Source organism: Populus euphratica, unplaced genomic scaffold, assembly GCF_000495115.2.
Source record: "Populus euphratica unplaced genomic scaffold, PopEup_1.0 scaffold598.1, whole genome shotgun sequence".
Lineage (NCBI taxonomy): Eukaryota > Viridiplantae > Streptophyta > Magnoliopsida > Malpighiales > Salicaceae > Populus > Populus euphratica.
In genome coordinates this window covers 88978-100730 of record NW_011500475.1, presented here as the reverse complement: position 1 = coordinate 100730, position 11753 = coordinate 88978, and the positions used below count along the sequence as shown (strand labels likewise).

Below are 11753 nucleotides of genomic sequence, written 5' to 3'. Positions count from 1 at the left end.
TCAAGAGTTAAGATCCAGGGGTAGGGGGCAAGACAGATGTAGAAGGGAGAAGGTGATAAATTGTCTTTGGCTATTTGCTCTTTGGTGTGGGCGATGGTTTCAGAATGTCAATTAGGGTTAGGCTTAGTGGTTTACTCTTTACCGTGTTATTTATATTATCGGTTCGCTTCATCAGTTTAAATGGTCAAATCAGAACCGAACTAGACCGATAAGATTTTATGGTTTTAAAAATTGGATTACTCGATTTTTTATCTCGGTTTTGTTTTTTTGATTAATTTTTTATTAGTTCTCTCTGTTTTTTCAGTTAATCAGTTTTTTTGAACACTCTTAATCATGATCGGTATTAATCATGATTCTGATGACTTCTCTTCTCTCTTAAATATAAAATTGAAAAATAAAAAATAAAAACATGATTTGGAATTTTAAATTGGCCTCACAACTAATATTAGATAGAATCAAGCATGCTTAACTTGGGTTGGTCAAGTGGGGGAGGACAACAATACCGCTTTAGTTTATGTCTAACATTGGGGTAAGAGAATAGTCACAACTAGACATGGGCACACAATATATTGTGGATTCGTATTTTTATTTCTTTATGTGGAAAAAATTATATCCATGAAATCTAGTATTAATAAATTGATTTTATTTTAATTAGATGATAAATAATAATAATTATTATAATAATAATAATGAACAAACAAAATAAAAAAATCATAATAACCTAAAAAATAAAAAAAATAAAAATAAAAACCTTAGAAAGTATGTGATTTAAAAAAATAACAAATAAACCAACATTAAATCAATCTAAGGTAGCATGCTGCATATGTAAGTTGGATACTAAGGAACGAGTCAACTCATACTAGCCTGTAAAACTTGTAATTCAAGTCATGAGATCAGAATAATCTGATAAAAATAAATTTAAGAAAAATATAAAGCTTTTTTATTTAAAAAAATTAATATTGAACGATAAAATTGAAAAATAAAACAGAAAAAAGGATGTCAAGCCACATCAACTTTTCAAATCCATAATCCGAGTCATTAGACTGGAAATATTAAACATGAAAAAACATTTAATTATTACTACTTCTACCATTACCATTAATATTTTCTTAGAAGGAATTATCAATCCAATTACTTTAACCAAAAATTTTAATTATCCCTTTGATAATTAATTTAAATCCAACAATTATATTTCATTGCCAAAATCTTTGGTAATTCTTTTCAAGTACTCTATTTCTTTGTATAACTATTCTAAGATATTTATTTACCAATATTTTCTAAGGAAAACTCTACAAGTTCTATATTATCTTCAATACCACTGAATTCTAGTATCCTCACATGGATACTCATTAATTTAGCATTTCTATTTTAGAAGCCAATCAATCCAATATTTTCTTTTGAATATCACATAAATTCTAATGCTTACACAAATACTCATAAATTTGGTACTTATATATATAATTTTTTGGAAGCCAAATCAATCATGTATTTTTTTATGAACTCTAGTATCCTCGTATGAATATTCATTAAATCCATCATTCTTATTTTGGAAGTCAATTAATTCGGTATTCTTTTCTAAATAGCACATAAATTTTAGTATTCTCACATGAATGCTCATTAAATCTAGCATTTCTATTTTTTTAAGCCAAATCATTCTAGTATTCTCTTTTGAATAGCAATTCTCTACATATTAAGTTATTTATGTTTCTTACATGACAATTTCAACCAAATAATAAAAATAAGCATTATTGTATCTACAAATACCTAAAATATTCAAATACTTTGATTTAAGGTGACTATGTTTCACCTATCTGCGGCTATTTGGCGCATTATGGTTGACATGTTCTTTAACCCTCCTACAATTTCTCCTAAGTCACTGAATCAAATTTATTTTTAGATTCATGAAATCTCTTCTTCTACGAAATTTTTTCTTCTTCTTACCTTTTCAATTTAAATTATTCTCATATATATACTCTCTACTCCAAATTCCTTAATTAACATGTCTATAATGATTTCTTTTCTTAATTAATTCAATTCTTTCCCTAGTATCTTCTTCTAGAAATAACACTTCATTTTGAATTTATTTGGCTTAACTCTATCTAAGTTTAATAATTTAAATTCATTGATTCATTTGTTACTTTTTTTTTTTATTGAAATCAAATTCTTAATGGGGTGACCTCTTTCTCTTTCAATTTCTCACCTTTTACATATTTAATTTATCTAATCAACATATTTCTACAGAAATCTCTTAATGATGATGATGATGATGATGATAAAACTACTAATGATAATTATATTAGTTGTAATAGTTTGTTATAATAATAGTAGTAGTGCTAATGATAATAATAGTATGATAATGGTAACAATAATAAAAATGATGATAATAGTTGTATATGTAATAGTATTGACAATAATAACAATGATAATAATAATGATAATTGTAATAGTAATGGTAATTATAATAATAGTAGTAGTAGTAACAATAATAACAACAACAATAACAATGATAATTGTAATAGTAATTGCAATGGTAATAGTGATCATATTACTACTATTGCTGCTACTATTATTACTAATGATGATGTTGATGATGATATGAAAATACCTGAAGGATTTAAAATACTTGAAACATATAATTTAAATCCCTAAAAAATTTACTCAATCAAATTGCAAAGGTTTTCACATGAATTAAAGTAATCACGACGCATATGATATAATTATCTTAGTGAATATTTATTTAAATAAAGGTATATTAATGATCTTATATACGCATGTGTTTATAAAGAAAACAAAATCTAATTTTGCTATTATTTATGCGTATGTTAATGATTTAAATATTATTGGAACTCCTGAATCAATACCAAAGACAATAAATTATTAAAAAAAAGGATTTGAGATGAAAGATTTGGGAAAAACAAAAACATTTCTTAGCCAGTAGATCGAACATTTAATAAATAAAATTCTCATTCATCAATTAACTTGCATAGAGAATGTTTTAAAAGATTTTATATGGATAAAGAACATTCATTGAGTACATAAATGATTGTTTGATCACTTAATGTGAAAAGAAACCCTTTTAAACCTCGAGATGATAATAAAAAACTACACCTCAGTGTAATTGGTGCGCCAATATATCTTGTTAATAATAAAAGACTTGATATAACATTCTTTATGAATCTACTAACAATATATAGTTCCTCTCCTATATGGAGACATTGGGATGAAGTTCAACATATTTTTCATTATATACAATGAATTACATATATGGACTTATTTTATTCAAATAATATGAATAATTAATTAATTAGGTATGTTGATGTAATTAAGATATTATCTTATCCATATAAAGGTTAATCTTAAACATATTATCTCTTTATATATAACAATATTGCAATATTATAGAGATTTACAAGGTAAACATTAATTGTCACTTTATCTAATCATGCTGAAATACTTGTAATCTATAAAACTACTTGAGAATGTGTGTGGTTTAGATCAATTACTCAATATATTTGTGGAACATGTGGTTTATCCTTCAATAGAGAAGCTCCAGTCATACTATATAAAAATAATATTGCATGCATATTTTAATTACAGAGGATAAATTAAAAGAGATAAGAAAACTTACATTTTACAGAAATTCTTTTTTACATGTGACCTTGATAAGTGTGGTGATATTGATATTTATTAAATTCGCTTGAAAGATAATCTAGTAGATTTGTTCACTAAAAATTATCAACTATGATGTTTGAAAGATTGCAACATAATATTGAAATATGATAATTTAAAGATTTAAAGTGATATTTTTACGAGGAAAAGTTAATGCATTGTACTTTTTTTTTTTCTTAACCAAATTTGTGTTATCCATTGTGTTTTCTCTTATTAAGGTTTTAAATAAGATATTTTTCAATGTATAAGATTGTACAAAAGATATCCAAGGAAGAGTATTATAAAATCATACATTATAAATAAATTTTTATTTGTCTTCTTCCACCACTTTATCTTCGTATTCATTCATCATCTTTAAGTATATTTGAATTTTATATCTTTAAAAAAAAATTAGGTTTATAAATATAAATATTAATATGTATTAGACTAAATATGAGTATTATTAAGATAATATTAAAATATAATTATACTTACAAGATTATATAAAATAAAAATGATATTTTTATTTATCTAATATTTATTATTTTTATTTATTTTTTATAAAGTATATTCCGTATTTCTAAATATATATTTAGTTTTGGACAACAAAAGTGTTTTTAAAAACTTTTTTTTTTCTCCGCATAATAAATGCATCTATGACTGTCCTGTTTCCGGTCCTTTATCATGAACAGCAAGCAAGCGCTACTTTTAGTTTAGAAAAAACTTCTCCATTTGACGATTTCCTTTGCCTATATTCATTCACTTCCATCTGTAACCATGCCTCCTCCTCATCGCCACCATGATCACCAGCATACACACGGTGGTGCAACACCACCGAAACCAAACCAAAAGCTTCTTTCCTTGATCCTCAAAACCATAATAATGACTGCAATAACCACCCTTTTTTTCCTATTCCTTGGTATTGCCGCCATCCTCCTCCTCATTGCCACCGCCGCACTCCACCGCCACTCGAATCCATCCTCCAATTCCTCAAATGGGTTGTCTCTCAAAGATTTAAAGAAGCTCCCAATATTCAGATTTTCGACTCAGACAAGACCTGAAACGGGTGCTAATCAAACTTCATGTGTGGTTTGTCTTGAAGAGATAAAGCAAGGACAGTGGGGTAGAAACCTTGTTGGATGTGGTCATGTGTTTCACAGGAAATGTGTGGATGCTTGGCTTGTCAAGGTTTCTGCGTGCCCTATTTGCAGGACACAAGTTGAATTGGTTCATGGAGTAAAAGATAGTCCATTATGGGACTTTGATTGGACAAATGAATTGAGGGTTTGGTAGATTTTTCCTATCCTTTTCTAATTGTAAGTTCTTGCTAAATTTTGAGTCTATTTTTTTTCTTTTGTATGTACGTTATTAGATTTTTGGGTAATAAATGAACGAATGGTTTGACATCCATTTGATATGACTTGCAGCATTCTTGTTTTGGCCTATAATTCTCTTCATTACATATGCTTTGTTGAATATGAAATCTTATTTTGGTTGTTGGATTCTTGATTTAGCTCCTAATAACATAATTCAAATGCGACTACTTTGATCAGTCAGAATTGAATTTAGTCAAGATTTCTGACTATAAGAGATCAGGGTTCAATTACTTTGAATTGTCTGTGGTAAGTGGTACGATCCATTCTGAATTTGCTGATCAGACTTTGAAATCATTATAAAGGATTTTTTTTTTTTTATCTGGGTTTCTGTATCAAATGAATTAAAAAGAACTTACTGGCTGATTGAAAGGCATTTTGCAAATTGATGTGGATAAGCTATTTTTGTTTTCCTGTGCATGAAATGATTGCTCATGAATATTTTTAACACATTCAAACTAGAGTAGTATTAAAATCTAGTAACCCCAGTTCATAACTTTTGAGTTCGTCCATCAAATTTATTCCAGTAATTACATCAATGTAGTGGTCAACACCACTTTCAGACTTGAACAGAAATTTTTTTGTAGCTTTAAGCAGCTATTCACCAGCCCCTAAGATATTTCTCTGTTTTTCCTTTAGTGTTCTGAACAAAGTAAGCAGAAATATAGAACAACATAAAGTTTGGAGTTCAAAAGAGAAAGATATATACCATCAAATTAAGCTGCATGATATCACGAAATTCTTACCAGTTTTCTTATTTCGTCTCTACTTCACCAACTGATTTTATTACATCATATTAGTTTTTCTTATGCTACATAAATCAGCAGCCTTGCATATCTTTTGCTTGAGATTATCCTATCTCTCTAGTATTTTGAGTGTTACATACTAAAATTAGATTTGATTTTATTTTGGTTTGATATCGTTTCTTCTGATTTCTTCATTATGAATTCCTTTTGTTGCTGGATTTTGAATGTGCTGTTTGGCACTGCATTTTGATTACTGTAATAGCTAATTGCCAATGTACTGAGCTTGAGCTTGAGCTTGCTTTTGTGTTGTCTGTGTTGTGATCTTGATCTATTCTATGAGAATCTCCTGTTGCTTGCTGTGAATTTATTTGCGTGTTTCCTGTGATGTCCCTGTCTCATCAGTATCACTTTTCCTCTAGTGTTTGTGTTTTTCCTTTTTTTTTTTCTTTTTTTTTCTTTTTTGCCTTTGTCAACTGCTGTGATTTCTCCTGGTTTGACATTGGTTTTTGCTGATTTTTTTATATCATCTATGCAGTTTTTTACTGTTTTATATGTTCTCTTGTTTGATTTTACTCTGAATTTATTATTGTTGGAAAGAAATAGGAGTTGGAAAATTTCATTATTGCTGTGGTCTAATTACAAATTCTTTTTTGAAGTTGCTCCTGGCGATTTCTCAAAATATTTCATCTCAATTTGTGCTCTCTCCTAAGGTGCATATAATTGTCAGATACTACATGAAGGGTAGACAGCATGTGGTGTTCTGGTTGTAGGTTATCTATGAGGTGCATGACTCAGCATGCATTGGTGTTGAAAGGTTGATTGGCTTGGATCATGATGGATCTTATAAAGATGTGCCACAATTGGGTCATTTAGTTACTCAATCCTCAGAATTCATATCCTATATAAAGTTTCAACAAAATCTTAATCTTATCATTGTTGCCATTTATTGTTTCTTGTTTTTTGGTCATGATCTAATGTTTCGGCCAGCAGTGAAAATGATTGTTGGGAAGTGGGTACAATTCAATGCTGTGTCTGGGTAGGGAAAACACATGCTGCAGTATGTTATTTTTAGTTTTTAGGCTTTAATGTATTGGTGCTACGGGAATGATTCTCCTTGCTTTGTTTTGCATATTCTTGTGACTGTTAATCATGCATTTCAGTTATAAGAATGTATACCAGAGTTAATTATTTGCATGGTGAATCCTTCCTTTTTTTTGTCATTGCATAACTTGCATACATATTTTCTTGGTTCTTAAGCAACGAACCTTTGTGGTTCCTTCTCCCTATAGTGAAATTAAAATCTTAGAATTTTGGTGCGTGGCATGCTACTTCATTGGATAGAGATTTTTTCATGCTTTTTCAACAATTATACTTGCCAAAATAAGAAAGAACAATGATCCTGTCAGGAAACTGCACCTTTCTTGAATTCCCAAACACAGATTCACTTCATATGAACTCATGAGCTTTTATTACACCTCTTAAGGAAGATGTTTACTAAGTTTAGTTTGTCCCAGTATGCAACATGATTTGTTAAAATAAAGACTTTGGAATTTGATTCTTGAACCACTGGACATCACACTTGATTTTTCATCTACAGGACAGAATGTAGTTTAATGTTAAAATGTGATTCTTGCCAAGATGAAGCTGGATTTTCAGAAAGAACAGGGTAGGCTGGTGGTTGAATTAAGCTGACTATTCTGAAATGTATCCATTGACTGATAGTTTCATTTGCTCTCCTCCTACTATTGACAAGCAATGTGGTGTTCTAGTTCTTAAATTTTTATTCAGATATTATGTTGAGTTGTTTTGAACCCTTCTGGATCGTACGGGAATGTTGCTTGGTTACATGAACCTCTATAATCTGATTGCATATCGAGGATTTTTCAGAATATCTGCGAAGTCATTATATCCACCTATAATTTGCATGGATTTCGAATAATGACTGGTGCTGTGGCCCGATAGCTAAAAGATTTGCTGTGAAATTAAATTTGATAAAAAATGTTACTTTAGGAAGGCTGGCGGGGTGGGTGTGAGCGGACTATTCTGATTTTCTGATAAGTATCCATAGACTTTCTCAGTTTTACTGATAAATTAAAAGACTAAGTCCTTCCTGCAGTGTCTCACTAGCATAACAGAATTCAGGTTCATCTTCTGGTGCCTCCCTCTTCCATTCTCGTCTCAAATTCTCTTTCTATCATCAGTTTAGCACATCACCTTCAAACCGTTTTCAATTTACATCTTCTTCTTCCATGACAAGCTGTGTATTTAGTTGTTGCACTGCTCTCATGGACAGCGCCAAGAGATGAACTCCCATTGTGCTCTATATACAAAATTTTGTTTCAACAATGATCTCAAGGACCTATCAGCAGCATGAATCATTAATGTTTCTGTCAGGTTCTAAGCACTAACTATCTGCCTACTTTGGGGATTTCCACCTGATAATCTGCAAGAAATCATGAAAAGGAATTGTCAACTCTAGCCAGGCTAACTGACACTCAGTTCTATGAGTCGGGGTTACATCGTATGTGTCAATGTTCACATCATAGGTCAAGTTCTGCGCCTTACGGTGAGAGCTAAATTATAAGAAACATCATTCAACTCTCAATGATGGAGGGAAAAATCCTCGCAATGATGTTTCATTTGTCTTGTTTACTTAGCGTATTGATTACTAGCTGATGCAGTTTGTTTTCTTTTGAGGTTGTCTTTAAATAAGATCATTGATGAGAGGTCAAATATAAACGCTAGACAAAAAATTAGGTCGAAGGAACCGTTCAAGCCTGAAGCCTATTCTTGGAATTGTATCCTACTATATTTGTAAGTAAGATGTTAATATATAAATTCATATTTATGCCAGAGTTATGGGTGTCTGTTCCAATTTTCAGGTGACCAAGGGCGGATTCTGGTTTCCAAAGTGGTTGCGTTGTTCTGGATACATCAATCACTCCTTCACCCATTCTATCATGCCCCGTAAGCGCAAGCAATTCGGCAGAACGCTACGCTTGGAACGATGGATTTGAAACAGTTTCTTGGAAATGGGTTTTGTAAGAGAGTCTGTCAACTGATCAACCAAGTAAACATGAGAAACTCGTATTAGACATTTAGCAACTGGATCATGAATAAAGTAGCAAAGTTTTTCATACGAAAGTGGAAAATTAAATTTGGATAGAGATATGTAGCCCCAACGTTGTCACAGTATACTGTCGGGGTTGAGGATAATGTAACACCAAATTCTCTAACAGGTCAGGTTAGATGAGTAACTTTGATAGTAACAGATGCAATGACATGATATCCAGCTTCCATTGAAGACTAAGCAATGGCAGGTTATTTCTTTCAACAAGAAGGATGACATAAGCAGAGGTGGACGTTGTATCATCAATATTACCAGCCCAATCTACATCAGCAAAGACAAAGGGAGATGTAGATAGTTGTTGATTCAAAAACAATCCAGAATCAACACTACCTTTAAGATGTAGTAGTATTCTTTTGACAGCAATCTAATGAAGGTCGGATGGTTTATGCATGTACTGAGTAAGCTTATGATAGAAAGAGGCTATTAGTAGTTTGACAGGATTCAATTCCAAAAAAAATAATGAAGAGAAATCCTTCAAGAAGAATCGATGTACAAGCTTCTCTACACCACCTGATTAGCATGATCATTGTTTCGTGCAATGATTTCATCTACAAAGACAAGGAGATAAAGTCTCATAGTAAATGTATGTTGAATAAACAAGGAGGTGTCACACTTTGAGTTGGATAAGCCATTGTCAAGAAGAAAAGTACACAGCTCGTTATAACAGGCTTGTGGTGCTTGACGTAGACCATAGATGGCTTGGTGTAATTTGCAGACATAATTAGAAAACTAAGATGAAGAAGTCCTTGGGGCTGCTACATATAAGAAATAATTGTTAACATCTAACTGGCGCAAAAGCCAAAAGTTTTGGTTAAATATATGGTGGCAAGGAACTCTTTCTTTTTTGTTTTTAAAAAGTTTTTTTAAAATTTTTATTTTTTTCTTTACTTAGAATTAATATTTTGTAGTATTTTCATGTTATTTTGATAGGCTGATATCAAAAATAATTTTATAAAATAAAAAAATATTATTTTAATATATTTTTAAACAAAAAAATACTTTACAAAATATCATAAAAAATACTTTATTATATAACATTTTCAAATACCACTTATTTTTAAAACAATAAAAGCCTCAAAATATCATAAAAAATACTTTATTATATTACATTTTCAAACACCATTTATTTTTAAAACAATAATTAAAACAATAAAAGCCCTAGGCTACAAGCTGAGCTTTGTAACACAGAGAGGCATGGTGATGCTATTTCTACAATGATTCATGAAAAAATGATTTTTAATGCATAAAAATTTCTAGATATATAATTCAAAACACTATATTAACTTGACATATTTAAAATCAATTATTATTTAAGACCTAATTGTCTGCATTCACATTCTAATATGACATGATTTTAATCACCCATTTGCTCATAAATTTAATTTCATTATAATAATATTTTAGAACAAAACATATATAATACTAATACTTAATGTAATGAACTTTATTTATATTTTTCTTGTTAAGCATAAGAAGATAACAAATAGTGAAGACTAAGAAGAGAGTTACAATTACAAAGTTTGACTGATAGACATTAAAGACTAAGAAAAAAGTTACAATTATAAAAATTCAAACTTTATAATTGTTAAGCTAACAGATATTAAAGATCAAGATGAGAGTTTTAAAAAAGAGTTACAGTTACAAAAATTCAAACTTTATAAGTGCGAGCTTTTTATTTATGATGGATATTCTAGTGCATTAATGAACCTACACTAATCATGATTTCAAAATTGAAATTAAAATTATATTTGTAATAATATTTTGTAACTAATTAGTTTAGAATGCATGTATATGTGAGTTTTTGTTGTACTATTATTCAATCATTAAAAAAATATATACAGATTATATTTTTTTATATTCTTTGTTTTTCATTATTTCTTGATATTAGAGCACTTTAGCTCATGCTTCTTTGATCTAAGCTTTCGTAAAAGATGTCTTTTTCCAGCAATACCAGTAACCTTTTACATCTCAATTCAACAGTGGCTCCTACTTCTTTTAAGCTCGATGAAATAAATTATTTAGGATGACAATCTCAGTTTCTGTCCTTCCTTAAAAGCAATGATCTTCTAGGGTTCATGGAAGGATCTAAACCTGTCCCTGAGAAGACAACTGTAGATGGTATTACAATGCTATATATACTGTCTGGTATAAGAAAGACCAGGCATTACTTGGACTTATTTTGTCTTCAACAAGTCCAAATCTTGTTGTCTCATTTTATGGCTAGAATAAATCCAAACAAGCTTGGAATGCACTCAAGATGAAAATCTCCAATCAATCTAGATCTCGTATTGCACATATATGAAGACAACTGCAAACTACCACACAAGGATCCAAGAAATGTTCTACATACTTGGAGGATACCAAATCCATTGTAGATCAATTAGCAATTGCAGAAAAAATAATTGATGATCAAGATTTGACTTCCTTCATACTTGGAGGACTTAATCAGGAATATAATCCATCCATTACTTCATTTAATTTTATCTCCAAAGACAATAAATTTACCTTTGAAGATTTTAGTGCTAAACTATTAAGTCATGAATCTTTACTAGAGACTCAACGATCAACAATGGTGTCTAACACTACTTTTGCATTTGCTGCCAACGAGAAGTCCCCATTTACAACTAAGCAGAAACCTTATATTCTTCTCATCGATCAGAAGGTCCACAACAATGAAACTCCTATCCTAACGCTTTGTTAGGACAACTTGCTGTGACAAAACATAATTCATACCAAACTACCACACGTCTAGTATGTCAAATTTATGATCGCACAGGACATATTGCAATTGATTGCTATCACAGGTTTGACTATGTATATTTGACATGATCAAAAGATTGATGTTTTCTCCCAAGT

The 11753-nt window shown here is 30.2% G+C and overlaps 1 protein-coding gene across 2 annotated transcripts; it reads left to right on the top strand.

The window, feature by feature from the left end:
* Nucleotides 1-4291: 4291 nt before the first annotated feature.
* LOC105114913 (RING-H2 finger protein ATL56-like) lies at nucleotides 4292-9278 on the top strand. 2 transcript variants are annotated; one of them, XM_011011641.1, is made up of 2 exons: nucleotides 4292-4964; nucleotides 8650-9278. In XM_011011641.1, exon 1 carries the CDS (start codon nucleotides 4426-4428, stop codon nucleotides 4939-4941), a length of 516 nt encoding a protein of 171 aa, XP_011009943.1. In that variant the 5' UTR covers nucleotides 4292-4425; the 3' UTR covers nucleotides 4942-4964; nucleotides 8650-9278. The 2 variants fall into 2 exon arrangements, with proteins under 2 accessions (XP_011009943.1, XP_011009942.1); XM_011011640.1 differs by lacking the exon at nucleotides 8650-9278 and adding an exon at nucleotides 6424-6981.
* Nucleotides 9279-11753: the final 2475 nt, after the last annotated feature.

What these genes read in the sequence shown, in the direction of transcription:
- LOC105114913 (XM_011011641.1), top strand. Translation starts at nt 4,426, where the DNA reads ATGCCTCCTCCTCATCGCCACCATGATCACCAGCATACACACGGTGGT.